This window comes from Leptomonas pyrrhocoris, assembly GCF_001293395.1.
Source record: "Leptomonas pyrrhocoris isolate H10 chromosome Unknown, whole genome shotgun sequence".
In the NCBI taxonomy this organism is placed as follows: Eukaryota; Euglenozoa; class Kinetoplastea; order Trypanosomatida; family Trypanosomatidae; genus Leptomonas; species Leptomonas pyrrhocoris.
This window is the reverse complement of record NW_015438365.1, coordinates 273018-288285: the sequence shown is the minus strand read 5'-3', so window position 1 is coordinate 288285 and position 15268 is coordinate 273018. Positions and strand designations below refer to the sequence as shown.

The following is a 15268-nucleotide window of genomic DNA, read 5'->3' as shown; positions in this document are numbered from 1 at the left end:
TATATATATATATATGCGTGTGAGTGTGTGCGCTGGGCGTTGGGATTCACAAGAGAGCAGAGATACAAAAAAAGAGCTGCCCGCACGCACCGCGTTTCACGAGAAGAGCAGTTGTAAAAAAAAAAAACGCTGGACCTCACTCACCTCTCGCTCGTTCTTTGAGAAGTAGCACAAGATTGGTGCCCGGAGCTGCACGCACGCACAAATCGAGGACGGAAAAAAAAGCTGTCCACCTTTGACGATTCACTAGTGGGGACTACGTTGAATGGCAAACAATGATGAACGGGGAATGCGTTTTTTTATTGTTGTTGTTGTTATGGTTGCGGTTTGCGGTCCAACGTGGGACAAAGGAAGCCGCGTTGTTGTGAGCGTATATATATATATATTGATGTGGAGAGAGATAAAACGCAAAAGCAGGGGGTGGATTTCGAGAAAGGGAGAACTGGTGAAATCAGCGGTGCGTCGCGTGTCATGCGTCATGTGAGCGATTACCGGCTGAGGCACGTCGTGAAAATTGCGCCCAAGACTGTGGCGTCGCGCATTCAGCGACACAGTCCGATAACTCAAGAAGACGCACACACACACACACAAACACTCCAAATGCTACATCAGAGTTACGAACTCACAAAACCGGAGGCAGCGAATTAAACACAGGGGCGTTTGCCTCTTTCTCGCTCTCCGCGGAAAAAAAAGGTGCTGTTTAAAAACTTGCGAGGTTTTTTTTCAAAGCGAAATCATAAAAGATGAAGAACAAATAACTAAGGAAGCGAATAACCTCGAGAACATGCCGCAGATACGTCAAGCCTCCACTGGGTGCGCACAAAATGAAGCAAACATTCCAAGGATGTCGTTGACTCTCCTCCCCGAGCACTTCCAGCACATCGTGCGTCTTATGAACACGAATGTGGAGGGGAAGCGCAAGATCCCCTTCGCGCTGCGCATGGTGAAGGGTGTCGGTATCCGCTTTGCCTACCTGGTGTGCAAGAAGGCCGGCATCGACGTGGAGCGCCGCGCCGGCACCCTGATGCCGGATGAGCTCGACAAGATCGCTGAGATCATCGCCGACCCCGCGAAGTTCAAGATCCCGGACTGGTTCCTCAACCGTCAGCGCGACCCCAAGACCGGCAAGACGGAGCACCTGTCGAGCTCGATGGTGGACACCCGCCTGCGTGACGATCTGGAGCGCCTGAAGAAGATGCGCGCTCACCGTGGTGTGCGCCACGCCTACGGCCTCCGCGTGCGCGGCCAGCACACGTGCACGAGCGGCCGCCACGGCAAGACCATCGGTGTGTCTCTCCGCAAGTAAGTGCGAGAGCTGCAGCGTGGTCGTGGTGCTGTGTAAGGATGTCGTTGACTCTCCTCCCCGAGCACTTCCAGCACATCGTGCGTCTTATGAACACGAATGTGGAGGGGAAGCGCAAGATCCCCTTCGCGCTGCGCATGGTGAAGGGTGTCGGTATCCGCTTTGCCTACCTGGTGTGCAAGAAGGCCGGCATCGACGTGGAGCGCCGCGCCGGCACCCTGATGCCGGATGAGCTCGACAAGATCGCTGAGATCATCGCCGACCCCGCGAAGTTCAAGATCCCGGACTGGTTCCTCAACCGTCAGCGCGACCCCAAGACCGGCAAGACGGAGCACCTGTCGAGCTCGATGGTGGACACCCGCCTGCGTGACGATCTGGAGCGCCTGAAGAAGATGCGCGCTCACCGTGGTGTGCGCCACGCCTACGGCCTCCGCGTGCGCGGCCAGCACACGTGCACGAGCGGCCGCCACGGCAAGACCATCGGTGTGTCTCTCCGCAAGTAAGTGCGAGAGCTGCAGCGTGGTCGTGGTGCTGTGTAAGGATGTCGTTGACTCTCCTCCCCGAGCACTTCCAGCACATCGTGCGTCTTATGAACACGAATGTGGAGGGGAAGCGCAAGATCCCCTTCGCGCTGCGCATGGTGAAGGGTGTCGGTATCCGCTTTGCCTACCTGGTGTGCAAGAAGGCCGGCATCGACGTGGAGCGCCGCGCCGGCACCCTGATGCCGGATGAGCTCGACAAGATCGCTGAGATCATCGCCGACCCCGCGAAGTTCAAGATCCCGGACTGGTTCCTCAACCGTCAGCGCGACCCCAAGACCGGCAAGACGGAGCACCTGTCGAGCTCGATGGTGGACACCCGCCTGCGTGACGATCTGGAGCGCCTGAAGAAGATGCGCGCTCACCGTGGTGTGCGCCACGCCTACGGCCTCCGCGTGCGCGGCCAGCACACGTGCACGAGCGGCCGCCACGGCAAGACCATCGGTGTGTCTCTCCGCAAGTAAGTGCGAGAGCTGCAGCGTGGTCGTGGTGCTGTGTGGATACTCTTTTTTGTTTTGGAAGTGAGGCAATGGAAACGGTTGCGGTGATTGAGTCAACAAAGAGGGGAGTGAAAAGAAAAAATGGGAAAAAGTCAAGAGAGAGGAAGTGATACGAACGCACATGTTTTGTTATGTCTGTGGCCGGCACTAACCACAAAAAGTCGAGCTGAGTTCTACACACGCTAAATCGAATGAAATTTGAATAAGAAGAGCTAGCCGACAACTGAGCACTACGCACACTGCACTTTATACTTTTTTGTTATTCCACAAATTGTGGTAGGAAGTTTCCCTGTTTGGAACGAAAGAGACTTTCGTTTACCTGACGTGACGCCAGTCGACATTGCAGAAGGCACTTCGTGTTTTCTTTTTGAGGAAGTACAGGGTACTGCATATCCACCACCACCACCACCCAGGTTAGTCGAAATAAACGTGTAAACAGTTTAGAAAACAGCACGGCTTTCTTCTACGAACAGCAAGGAAAAAAGTATTGACGAAGAGAAGCAAAACAACAGTTATCGCGCCTCGTGTCGCGGCATTTAGTTTATGGAAATACGTTGGTGTGTCGAACGCATCTTCTTCATCAGTTTTGATAGAAGGAAATGAACCTCGCCAGACGCAGGCTTACAAAGCCAACACCTTAATAGTTGTGTTCTAACAAGTGTGTTTCTTGTTCCTTTTTAAAGGGAAACTTCACTCTTTTTTTCTTTGTTGATGTTTCGTACATCACCCACAGCATTTTGGAGATTTGAGTAACGGCGATGGACCCGTTTTGCGCACGGTTTTGCATTGCGTGTTAAACCCCTCTCGCACTCTGTTTGACTCATTACTCTTTTCCGTTTCTCTCCACACAACTGCGTTTATTTGTTGTTACTGTTAATTCCTCCTAGCGTCCATGATAAAATCACCAGAATAAACGGCCGCTGTTTGGGCTGCATAGCAAACAAACATTAAAAAAAAAAACATGAACGACAGAAGGACACCAAACGCCATCGGAGAGAGGGGGGAAGCAAAACAGAAAGACGGACACGGAAAACCAACTCTAAAGCACGCAGAAGAAGGGAAAACAGAAGAAGAGGGCATTAAACGCACACCAAAAAAGGGCGTGTTGACACACACAGATCAAAACCACAGCGAAAGGCGTTTCGATAAGGAGTCAAGAGAGACACATAGAATCGTGAACACACAGAATCGTAGGAAAAAAGAAGAATAGAAAAAAAAAAACATTGCCACATACAGTCGCCAAGAAAGGGGTTGGCATTCCGATCACTTGTATTCGTATTACAACGCCACCACTTTTGGACGCAAAAAGGGGCAGTTCCAATCACCTCTGCACGACCGAATCACAGTTCGCCTTTAAAAGAGAACGCAAAAGATAAATAAAAAACGGGTTATTCCATTAACCAAAGCAGACGTGCCGAGACATATAAAGTACAAAAGAAGAAGAACGCAAAGACAAAGACAAAGACGACAGTTATCAACAATACTACAAAAAACAAAAAAGAAAACCGTAGTACCTGATCGGGAATGCCGCAGGACAAATACTCTTACCGCTTTGTAAACCTCACTGGTGTCGTGATAAACCCGCACATACATGCATTCTGCGAAATGGAACTCTCTCGTTTCCTTGCCGTTCATGTAGCGAAGTGGGTCGTCTCAAAGCCGAGCAATGAGCACGCAAAGAGAATTATAGTAAGATGCACTATGTAGATGCGTAGGCGCCAACGCCACGAGGTCAACACATAGTAAATTGTTACTCCATACCCGCTTCTTTCTCTCTCTCTCCCTTCTGCATTTCCATTGCACCTGCATCGAATTCGCTTGTTGTCGCGACGCCTGTCGTTAAAACGGAACACGCCAATCAAACCAGCAGAACAACCTTTCTTACTTACAAAAGAAACGCTTTCTATTGTCCGCGTACGAAGCAATTAAATAAAAAAAAGAGCTGAGTTTGATACACGGAGAAAACTCAAGACGACAATACCAGACCTCTTTCCACATTAAGGTCTATAAAAAAAAAAGAAAAACAAGAGAGGAGCTGGGCCTGTTATGTACAGAGAGTAAGAGAGAGGAACTTCTCAGTCGAACTTCACCGGTGGGAGTAACATCGAAGCTGTCACGTCTGTTGTGTGTTGGCTTCGAGTTTAACAACACTAGCGGAGACAGAGAAAGCGACAAAGAAGGATTGTATCTCCCGACAAAAAAAAAAAAACATAAAGGGTAACACAATCATCATATGGCGCAGCTGTTTATTTGCTTGCGACAGCTGAGCACACCGAGAGTCGGACCGCCTACATGCGCATCTCCTTCATCGAGACGAGCGTGATGAGAGACAGCGCCGAGAGGCTTTGGTTACGCAGCGGCATATCCTCCCGCAGGAGGAGGTTGTGCGCGGTGAGGCCCAGCGGGCGGGCCTGGCTGCCAAACCACGCCGGAATGCGCTTGATCACGTCGCCGACAGTGTCGCGCTCGAAGTCAACGTGGTCCACCACGAGTCGATCAATGGGACCGGAAGTGATGCGCACACACGGGCCAGCGGGGCCGCAATTGCGCGCGAAGACGTTGATGTCCCTCTCCGGGTTCCACAGTTCTGCCGAGCCAAGAACCAGCAACGACGCCACCATCGCAGTGACCAACGCTGGGAAGGCGAAGAAGAGCACAGCTTGCAGAGTGAACTTCATGGCTGATGCTAGTTGCGCGTTGCGTCGAGGATTTTTCTCTTCTTGTCGTGAAACCATCAAAAAATAATACAATAATAACGCGGATCCTTGGGCTTTTTAAAACAAAAAAAAATAGAAATTCAATTAGAATGCAATGCCGCAGTGAAGGGACTTGAAAGAATTTAGAAAAGAAAAGTGAATGGTGGTGCGAATGGAACTTATCGAGAAACGAGAAGTTCGTCAGAAGTTCTTTAACGTACAAAAATAGGAGAGCAAGAAAGGCTGAAGGAAATCGACACAAGGTGGCGCGGTCGACAAAACAACAACAACAGCAAAGGAAGAAGCAAACACGAGCACGAACACAATGGTTGAAAACGATAAGGAATAAGAGGGCTCAGAAGGGAGGGAGAGAGGGGGAGGGGGAGAGACGTGAGACGGGATGGAGGTGTAGATCATGCGAAAGCAGGTAAAGGGCGAGTTGCAATCGAATTGAACGTCATGACGCGCGCGACAACAAGCGAGACGAGAGAGCGAGACAAGAACGAGCACGAAAGAGCATGCGGTGCACTTCGAACAAGAGCACACATTGGCCGATGAGCCGTATTCCAAATCAAACAATCCGAGTGCGTTAAAATGCTAGAAGCGATCGCACCCGCTACAGACGCAACGAGAGTTTCAAACACATCTATACATATAAAGAAAGAAACGGTGCTTGTTTGTGCTTTCTGCCATTTCGGTCGATGTTAACTTTTATTTTCTGTGATGACTGCGTGTCGACTCAAAAACGCTTTCGCCAAAGCCACAACAAAAAAAGCTAGACATGTAAACTACTCACCTCGTCGAAGGCGGTGGTAGAGGGTCCAGTAAAACAACGCAGTTCTCTCGCACCAACGTTCTCTTTTCCGCCGAGGAGGGTGAGGGCAGGCGCTGCGCACAGGGCGTCGGTTGGAAATCCGGTAGGAGCACTGCGGTGGACGTGGCGGCGCACAGTTCAGGAGGTGATGTCGACACGGTCGAGTCACCGTGTCGATTCTCCTCTGCCCACGGTGACGCGCCCGCACAACGCTCCGAGGCGAGTGGCGCTGCCACGTCGGTCTTCATCCTCTCCATCAGCTCAGCAGAGCTCCATAATCGCTCTACGGAGAGTTGCCGGCGCCGCTCTGCTGACTGCTCGCACGGCGACGGCGACAGTTGCTGCAGCTGCGCTTGGAAAACTCGAGGAGGTCGGGCAGGCCGCCGCGCCATGGCGAATGTGGCGAACTCCTCGGCGGTGCGCGCCACGCTGGGCTGGCGCTCCCACAGCAACAGAAGCGGGAGCAGCGCGTTCCTTGGCGCCTTGGGGCCCCGCTCCGCCTCCGTCGCCACTGCTGCGTTCTGACCGTGTCGTTTTCTCCTCTTCGCTAAAAACTCCTTCTCCAGACAGTCCATGAGGACTCCCTTTGCGTTGCGCAGGGTGGAGTCGATGCGCCACATGAAGACGACGTGGCCCAGCTCGTACAACGTGTGTTGCACCACACTGTGCAGGTACACCGTAGTGGCGCGGTTCCCTGGAGCAGGGTAGGCGTCCGTGTTGTACACCACCTCGGTCGACCACAGCAGCGCCCGTAGCTCCCCCACCAGGGCTTCCACGACATCGGCCTTGTTCTTGTTATTCGCCAGAGAAAGAGACAGCATCCTGTTGATGTCAACGTAGTCGTAAATGGCGAGGAGTCCGTGGTTCGAATCTAAAACGCGCACGAATTCGTTCAAAACGAGGCTGGCCCCACCCTCGTCGGCGGGGAACAGCGCGTGTACGCGTTCCGACGTCATTGTTTTGAACTCCAAGTCGCCGATCATCTCGTAACGCTCAAAGTCCTCCGTGTGGGGAAGGTTGGGGGCGAATGTGCTGCAGGGCCCACCATCGTCCCGCGCCCCCACCGGCATCGAGGATCGCAGAACACCGCGGGAGGTGAGAAAGAAGAGGAGGTAGCGCAGGCGGTGCAGTCGGGTTTGCACGTCGTCCGCGGAGAGGGAGAGGATGCGGTTGAAGGAGTAGTTTCCCTTTTCAAGGGGGACGTGGTGCAGCGTGCGCCACCATCGCTTCAGCAGCACGTCCACCAAGTCCACCTCACGCAGCGACTGGGGACGATGGTGGAGTAGCTCGTGGCTCGGCACGGCTGCCTCGTCAAAGAAGAAAGACTTGCTGTAGTTTTTGTGGTAACGCGAATGTGCCGCGGCGGAGCGCGACGCTGACCCGCCGGTGCCGCCAACGCTGCCAGAACGCCGCGAGGACGACGAAGCATGAGACGGTAGCGTCGGGTCAGCGGATTGGACTTGGCTGTAGAAGGTGTGGAAGAGCCCCAGTGCACGCTTGACGACGGCGAGGCGCGCCGCGTGGTCCACGGAGCCTCGGTGCAGCGCATAGCTCCCGGAAAGGGTGCTGCCGCACAGGGTGCAGGTCGACGTGGAGAAGTCGAAAAAGACGCCTCGCCCGTCACGCGGGTTATCGAGGGCGTCGATGGTGTCATTGGCCCAGGTGACGGCCTGGAACGAAAGAACGGCTTCGAGTAAAGCCCGATCATCCTGCTTCCGTAAAGCAGGGTTCTCGAAGAGGTGCGGGGGGGGCTCGGAGCGGGCAGACGAAGACGGCGCCGACGTCCCTACCTTGCGCTGTGGGGACCGGTAGACTCGTGTCACGGACCACCCTGCACGCTCTTTCCCACAGGTGCGCCACACACGTTGGAGAGTCGTAGAGCGCATTGTTGGCGCAAGGCTGGCGCCGTGTCTGGCTCAAGAAATCGTAATGCACGTCGTTATATATATATATATATATATATATATTGTTGACGCCCCTTGAAATGACACGGAAAGTCTCGGCGACGACGTTCTAGGCCCCGCTTATACTGTTGTGGTCGTGTTTTTCCTTCTTTCTTTTTGAATGGGCTACGGGGACGACTTCTTTGTTGACCTCACCCACCAACAACAACGGGAAAAACGAAACGAACGCTCTCCCTCCTGTGCATGGAAATGAGGACTTCGAATAAAAGAAACGAGAATGCGTGTGTAAAGGTAAGAGAAGATAGTGGGAAAAAAGGGGAGAACAAACCGCACGGTGACGACGCTGCGTACGGTCATCGGCCCTCAGATTGACCGGCGTAGACAGGGATGAAAGGGACGCGAAGGAAACGGTAACAGCATTTGCTCTCCGTTGTGTTGTACACACCCCTCGATTGTGGACTTCCTGTTTTGTTTTATGGACCACGTTAGAGCCCTCTTCCACCCGTGTTTCACACGGATGTCCGATACAAATGAAAGCTAAAGATGCCTCTTTTTCAGGTCATCCGTTATGATTCGTGTCTGATGTGAGGCAGCAACTAGTCTTTTCTACTCTTTACCGCCCTTGACGATTGCTTTTTAAAAGCACCGTGCGCTTGTCCACGTTCCGGTCGGGGGGGGGGGGGGTCATTATTTCCTTTTATTTTATCTTTGTAGAGGAAGCGGCCACTAAAGAAAACCGCAATGGGCAAAATCGTCAGCAAAACGTCATAAAAAGTCGGTGCACAAGTAGAAGCACGGACGGTAAGGAGGGAAAGGGAGCAGTCATCATCAGGTACAGATAAACCCAAAGTGCATCCCTCAAGAAAAGAAAAAAAATGCGGTTGCCTTGGCGTTTGAATCCTCTTTTTTCCTTTCTTTCATCCGTGCCACTCTTTTTTATCTCAGGTGAGCAGATGTACTGCGAGTGGGTCAGGACATCATAACAAGCCAACATACAAGGAGCTCAAGGCGCCGCTACACGAAATGCAGCAGTCGAGAAAAAAACACGAGAGAGGCGACCTATCGCCAAAAGCAACGAAAAAAGACGGGAATGAAGAATCAAATCGTGGCGTCAGAGACGGCTGCGCTTGAATATAAAATAAAAAAAAACAGAAGATGAGCATCAGAGCGCTCCTGCAGACTTTGTCCTTTTTTGCTCTCTTCTAAAACAAGCATGCTTTCCATATTGTCGTCCTCCTTTTATTTGTATTATGGATACTTCAGCGACAAGAAGCGGCACCGCTGTTTCCGTGCAGGTTTCTTCACCGTCATCCGTACAACGATGTCTTGATACGTTAGTTCGAATGCAATCTCAATCAACAGGAGAAAATAGTAACAATAATAATCTCACATGCAAGAGGCGGATCAAGCACCATAGCTGCTTACACTGACCCGACTCAGCTATATATCTTTTTCTTTGTTTCTTTTGCTTCCACCCGCGTAGCGCAAACCGAATGAGGGAGAACAAAAAAAAATTAAACGAAAAAGGACGGGGGGCGTCCTAACTTCATTGTAATTCACAGGCTCAAACGATTCCATCACAGGAAAACACACACACGCATACCGGGAAGCATACAAAGACTCCTATTTTTTTTACATGAAGGCGATCCGCAACGAAAGTTGCACACGCAGAAGCAAGAGAGAGCGCGCGCGAAAAGAAAATCAGAAAAAAAAATTCAAAAAAAAAGCAACAAGACACGAAAATAACCTTCCACATCATCCAAACAAAGAAAAGGAGACTAAAAGCAATGACACCGCGTGTCATGGATCGATCTCTGTCACGCACGCCGGCGAAAACAAAGAAACGGGAGCGAACACGTTTCAGAGCACTTCCATTCTTCGCCTCCGTGTGCGCGGCAGTGCTGCTGAAGCAAGAGAAACACACACGAAAAGACTAGCCGGGGTGTAACAGCACAAGAAACAAAACAAAAAAACAGCGGTGTGTGCGTGTGCACGTAGTTGTTGACGGCCTACGATAGCATCGACAGCAACTCCTCTACGGTGGGACGCTTCTTCGGGTCGAACTCGCAGCAGCAGTGGATGACCGTCTCCAGCTCCTTGTCTTCCAAACTCGTGGGCAGGTCAGGCTGCATCGCACACGGCTCACCGGTCTCCAGCGTGTGACGGATCTCGCCAAGGTAGCGCACGACAAAAAACGCGTCGCTCTCCCGGTAGGCGTGCCAGGGATGCACACCCGTCACCATCTGTGCCAACGTGATGCCGAAGCTGTACACGTCGCCGGCTTTGCTGCACACACCCATGATCGCCTCCGGGGCTGAGAAGCGGGCCGTGCCACGCATCGTCGTGGCCTCTGCGAAGCTGCGAGAGAGCGAAGCTGCGCCGAAGTCTGCCAGCTTGCAGGTGCCGTCAGACAGCATCAAAATGTTTTCCGGCTTGATGTCGCAGTGCACCAACGAGTGTTGATGCAGGTAGCAGAGCCCGAAAAGCACGTCGCGCGCGTACTTGCGCACGGCGCGTTCGGGAATGGAGGTGAGGCTCTGAATCAGCTTGCCTAGCGTGCCGGCGGACATGTACTCGCAAATGATGAAGAAGTACTCGTCCTGCACCGCACAGCAGTCGTACCCGACGATGTTCTCATGGCGCATCTGCGACAGCGTCTCCACCTCGTGAATCAGCTGCGATGCGTTGCTCTGATTCAGCGGGATGGTCTTCATGGCACCTAGGTAACCCGTCTCGGAGATGACCAGGTACACCGCCCCGAAGGAACCGCGGCCGATCTGGTGCGAGGTGCGGTAAAAGACCTGACCCTCCACCGAGACAATTCGCTGCGGCAATTCAAAGCTACTGTGCTGCCGCAGGTGAGGAGAGCTGCCCATGCTGCCATCCGCGCTGCCTTTCCACGCCGAGTCAGCGCAGACGAGTTGGCCGTCGTCGATGAAACTCGCTGCACGGCCGTGGCCGCTACCACCGTAAACACTGCCGTCAGTATTTGGGCGGTTGGTGCCGCCTTCCACGCTCGACGATCCTCCGGTGGGCGACTGCAGTCCTGTTAAGACGGGATGCACTAAAGGAGCGTGGTGCGTCTGCACGGCGGGGGAGGGCAAACGGCCTGACACGCTCAGTGCCGGTTCCACTTCGACAGAGAGTGGCGCAGAAGGCGAAGGGTAGGCCGCAGCCGCAGTGGTTGCAACCATCGCTGGGGTAGAAAAACGGCTCTGCTCCGCTGGGGGTGGGAGTGGGGACAGTGGGAGGTCCGCCTTCACGGCGGCGTCGCGCTCGGATGGTTTCGCCTTCGTCGCCGGCGTATTCGGCAGGCTCCGGTTTTGCTCTTCTTCCTCTGCGGCGGTGTCGTCCCCCGACTCCTCATCGTCGTTGTTCGGCACAAAAATGGCAAACATCGTGTCCTCCTCGCTGTGGGCGACTTCCTGCGCTGGCCTCACCAACCGCTTCGCCGCAGTGGCCTTCGACTGCTCCCCCATCAGCGCCCGTGCGATCTGCGTCTCATCTTGCCGGGTAAAGCCGTCGTTGGTGTTCGCCGCCACGTCCGTCGCCGTCGTAGCCCCAGTCTGAGAGGCACAAACAAAGGAGCCGGACGTCACGTTGCTAGAGATCGCCAAGGGGTGTCTCTGTCGTTGCTGCTGCTTCACCAAGAGCATGTTCACCTCGGCGAGGTGGTTGGCAATGACCTCGACGCCTTCGAGGCTCTGCCACTGTCGCCGCTCGCGGTGGTAGCCGTTCTTGATGAGTGTCTGCTGCGCCTCGACAAGCGCATGGAGACGCTGCACCGGCCACGGCAGCGGGCGGTTATTATCCTGCGACTCCTTCACGTAGGCGCGGACCGCCAAAAGCGCCGCCTCCGCCTGTCGATACCGCACCAGCGCGAAGACCGATTTCACGAGGAGCATGTCCGCGGATAGCACGGACGCACGGCTTCCGATGATTTCAGACACGTTGTACTGCTTCCACTCGTGATTGTACTCGTAGTAGAGTTGCACGACGTCGACCATCACGGTGGTCACCAGCGCCTCATGCACGACGGCTTCGCTCGCAAAGATGGAACAGCCCAAAATGTGCTGCAGCGTGGCCAAGGCGTGCGCCACAACGACGCTCTCGCCCACCATCACACGCGCCTTCTGCTGTTCCGTGCCGGTGGTGCCGACGTAGTTGTAGCCAGTGGAAATGCCGATGGTCACATTACAGCCGCTGTTCTGCAAGGACTCCCGCATGCCCAACGCACACAGACAGGCCTTTTCCTGGTGCCGCGGCACATGGAAGTGCGAGTTGAAGGAGACCACGATCTTCTGATACTCAATCGCCTCCACGACGCCATTGGCGTGGGCGGCGTGCTCCAGCACCGTCTCTACAAACTTGTTGATCACATCGACCGAATCCGCGGCGTCCATCGCAACGTTGGACAGACTGGCGACGAGGACGGTAGACTTGGTCCGGTGAAAGCCGCGCTGCAGTAGCCGGCGGTTCTCGATCGGGTTGGACAAGATGTGGCGCTGCTCGTGATCGGCGATGGGCGAGAAGAGCTCGGCGCCTCGCAGTTCGTGGTGGCGGTGGTAATGGTGCCGGTTTTCGCCGTCCAAGGCATCGCGGGAGTCGTTCGGGAAAGCGCTATTTTTCCGCGTCAGCGCAGCCCGGTCCGTCCCTTCTTCAGAAAAGTCGAAGTTCCCTTTGGCGAGCAGCGACTGCGGGAGGAAGGGGCGATACGCGTTGAGGTTCGCCAGGATGCGGCGGAACTCGTCGTTAATGGTCGCGGCCGATGTGATGGTGCGCGCGAGGTAGCCGGGGTTCTGCTGGTCGAGCACCTCGCGCATTTTATTGGTGTCGTACATGGCGGCGTGGGTGGCGAGCTGGGAGATGACCTGGACTACCTTCATCATCTGCGTCATGGACACGAGGGCGACGCCGCCCAGGATAAACATGCAGAGAAAAATAATAATCACACAGATGACGATCTGCAGAATGCCGTCCCGGCCGAGTGTGGAGTTAATCCGGGTCGCGTACGCCGCAAAGAAGACAATGTCGTTGGCGTCGTCAGTGCGGAAGCGCATGAAATCTTGGTAGGCGACGGAGTACTCGTCCATCTGCTTCGTCAGCGTAAACGTATTGTTCGCGGTATCCGATGAGAGCACCTCCGATGCGGGGAACGACGCCTCGAAGACGTCCACAATCTTGTCCAGCACACCGGCCTTGGAGTCACCACACTGCCTTGAAGCGTCGTCCTGCGTGTAGAACCGGCATGGCACCGGGTCCGAGGAGTCCATGAACGCCCCATCGCCGTACCCGTAGGCTAAGATGGTGCCGTTGTCGCGGAACAGAACCGAGTAGCTGTCCGACGACTTCTGCAGGCTCTTCTCGTAGCGGTAGAACCACTGCTCCAAAAAGCTGCCCGAGTCGCACATGACGATGCGGTTGGTGTCGTCACCAAACGAGAGATATTCTTGTCGCCGTAACATCAGCAGTGGGTGCTCCGAGCTGTCGACACCAGCAGCGTAGGACGGGTCGAGGTAGAAGCCACGATCGGAGTCCGTTTGGCTGGGGCGGTACCCAACGTTGATAGTGCCGTACCCTTTGAAGGACGAGATGACTGGTACGCCGTGGCGAAAGGTGATTTCGTACATGGACGTTTGCAGCCCATCATCGTTGGAGCTTTCAAAGGTACACAGCCGCGACATGTCATACGGGAGGCAAGCGATGCTGAGGGCCATGATGGGGCAGCTGCCCGAGTTGATCTCGCTCTCCTCGCAGAACGGCACAAATATAGAATGCGTGGTAGTGATGCTCGACGAGAGCAGCCACGTCCTCCACGCCGCAAGAAAAGGCTCCTTTAACGCGTCACGTAAGGCAGAAACGTTCTGGTAATGTCCAGACGCGGGTGAGGCGCGCATAAACTTCATCAAGTCCGCTGCACCGGCCTGCAGGTCGCGTTGATACATTTGCAGCATCAACACGGAGCTGTTCAGCACGACACGGTTTTGTGCCAGCATGTACTCACGGTGGCTTTGCGTGGTGTAATACTTGTTGACAAAGGCCACACTGACGCCGCCAGCCGCCGTCAGTACGAGTATAAGGACCACCAGGGATACGACAAAGATGGTGTTCTTGCGACTCACCAGCCTTAGCGTTCGCCGCACGGACGCAGCCACGGGGTCTTCCCGCTGCTCGCTGTGCAGGATACCGTTGTCGTCCATAAAGGTGCGCTGGTTGCTGTCCGGCGGATTCTGTTCCGCACTCATTGAATTGACTAAGGAATCGACGCCTGTGGTGGAGACCCGAGTGCAATGAATCGCGGGAGATGCAAGACCTTTGCCGAGCGGTGATAGGTCCGGCACGTTCGACGCGCTGGTGCACGCATTCCCCATCGCGCGGTGGCTTGTGCCGGACGAACTGAGTGGGCCGAGGCAACGACACCGGGTGGACGTGCTCAGGGGCCCACTCGTGCCGGAGTGCTCGTCTATTTTGACGAAGGATGCATTTTCATTTGGCTGCATGATCGCTCCGGTGGGGGAGCGGAAAGAGCAGTGCCGTTGTTGATCCTGCTGCGTGTGCGCGTGCTCTGCGTCGAGAAGGCGGGGTTGTCTGACAAGCGGGCACGAGAAATTGGTCGTATCTTCAACGCGGTCAGCGCTGCCGCTAACGTCGATGCAGGCGTCGCTCTGCCTGAGGGGCTCTCGTGGCTTGTTGCGGTGTGTGTCCTCCGTCTCCTTTGCGACTTCACCCCTGCTCCGCATGGGATGTCGTGTTAGCTATAAAAAGGTGGTTATCACAAGAAAGAAAACAATGAAAAGAAAAAATCGGTATTTCCACGTGTACTTGAATGAAAAAAAAAAAAGAAAGGGGGAAGATCAAAGGGAAAAGAAAAACAATCACCTGAGACGAACGAAAAAATGATTCCTGCAAAAATGATGAAAAAAAAAGAAGTGTAATCGACAGGCTCAGGAATCCCCAAGGGGAAACCCTCGTAGACTCAAAAACGCGGCAAACACACAACGCAAAAAAAAAAGAAACAGAAAAAGAGGATAGCACACAAAGAAAGACAACGAATTATAATACGAGGATCTTTCCTTTCGAGTGTTGCTGATGAAACAGATTTTTTTTCCCAGCTTAATCGTTTGCCCAATGGGTATTGGGAAGGGGGAAAAAGCCAAAATATTTATAGATAGATAGATAGATAGATAGATAGATATAAACAAACAAACAAGCGAAAAAAAAGGAGATAAGGAGAAGTGTGTGTGGTAACCAAATCCAGAAAAGAAAAATAACAATGTCGTGGACGTGGCTCTTCCCTCGTCACCTTTTCAGTTGTTGGCACGTTCTTTCCTTTTTCCTTTGTTAACGCCTTTCCAATGTGCACTCTCGACGCTGCGGCGCTTTGCCTTTTGACCCGACTATTCAGCTTCGTTCCTTTACGATTGTGTTTCGGACTGCAACCCCACGGACATCAAACGGGGTGTTGTGGAACGCTTTAGAAAAGTTATTTATTACTCTCCGCACCAGAGGCGG

General features: G+C 53.9%; 6 protein-coding genes across 9 annotated transcripts; 3 read left to right on the top strand and 3 right to left on the bottom strand.

Moving 5' to 3' along the window:
* Positions 1–826: 826 nt before the first annotated feature.
* Positions 827–1306, top strand: ABB37_05012 (putative 40S ribosomal protein S18; the record flags this gene model as incomplete). Of its 4 annotated transcripts, none has more annotated exons than XM_015802891.1 (1): positions 827–1306. In XM_015802891.1, the coding sequence occupies exon 1, from the start codon at positions 845–847 to the stop codon at positions 1304–1306; it is 462 nt and encodes a 153-aa protein (XP_015658407.1). In that variant the 5' UTR covers positions 827–844. The 4 variants fall into 4 exon arrangements, with proteins under 4 accessions (XP_015658407.1, XP_015658406.1, XP_015658405.1 ...); XM_015802890.1 differs by having other exon boundaries at positions 833–1306; XM_015802889.1 differs by having other exon boundaries at positions 835–1306.
* Positions 1307–1342: 36 nt separating this feature from the next.
* On the top strand, positions 1343–1806 carry ABB37_05011 (putative 40S ribosomal protein S18; the record flags this gene model as incomplete). Its single annotated transcript, XM_015802887.1, has 1 exon — positions 1343–1806. Exon 1 carries the CDS (start codon positions 1345–1347, stop codon positions 1804–1806), a length of 462 nt encoding a protein of 153 aa, XP_015658403.1. The 5' UTR covers positions 1343–1344.
* Positions 1807–1836: 30 nt separating this feature from the next.
* Positions 1837–2306, top strand: ABB37_05010 (putative 40S ribosomal protein S18; the record flags this gene model as incomplete). The annotated part of the gene is made up of 1 exon (XM_015802886.1): positions 1837–2306. Exon 1 carries the CDS (start codon positions 1845–1847, stop codon positions 2304–2306), a length of 462 nt encoding a protein of 153 aa, XP_015658402.1. The 5' UTR covers positions 1837–1844.
* Positions 2307–4630: 2324 nt separating this feature from the next.
* On the bottom strand, positions 4631–5283 carry ABB37_05009 (hypothetical protein; the record flags this gene model as incomplete). Its single annotated transcript, XM_015802885.1, has 1 exon — positions 4631–5283. Exon 1 carries the CDS (start codon positions 5075–5077, stop codon positions 4631–4633), a length of 447 nt encoding a protein of 148 aa, XP_015658401.1. The 5' UTR covers positions 5078–5283.
* A 547-nt stretch (positions 5284–5830) lies between these two features.
* Positions 5831–7738, bottom strand: ABB37_05008 (RNA editing complex protein MP67; the record flags this gene model as incomplete). The annotated part of the gene is made up of 1 exon (XM_015802884.1): positions 5831–7738. One exon carries the CDS (start codon positions 7736–7738, stop codon positions 5831–5833), a length of 1908 nt encoding a protein of 635 aa, XP_015658400.1.
* A 2027-nt stretch (positions 7739–9765) lies between these two features.
* Positions 9766–14001, bottom strand: ABB37_05007 (mitogen-activated protein kinase-like protein; the record flags this gene model as incomplete). Its single annotated transcript, XM_015802883.1, has 1 exon — positions 9766–14001. One exon carries the CDS (start codon positions 13999–14001, stop codon positions 9766–9768), a length of 4236 nt encoding a protein of 1411 aa, XP_015658399.1.
* Between the last annotated feature and the right edge of the window lie 1267 nt (positions 14002–15268).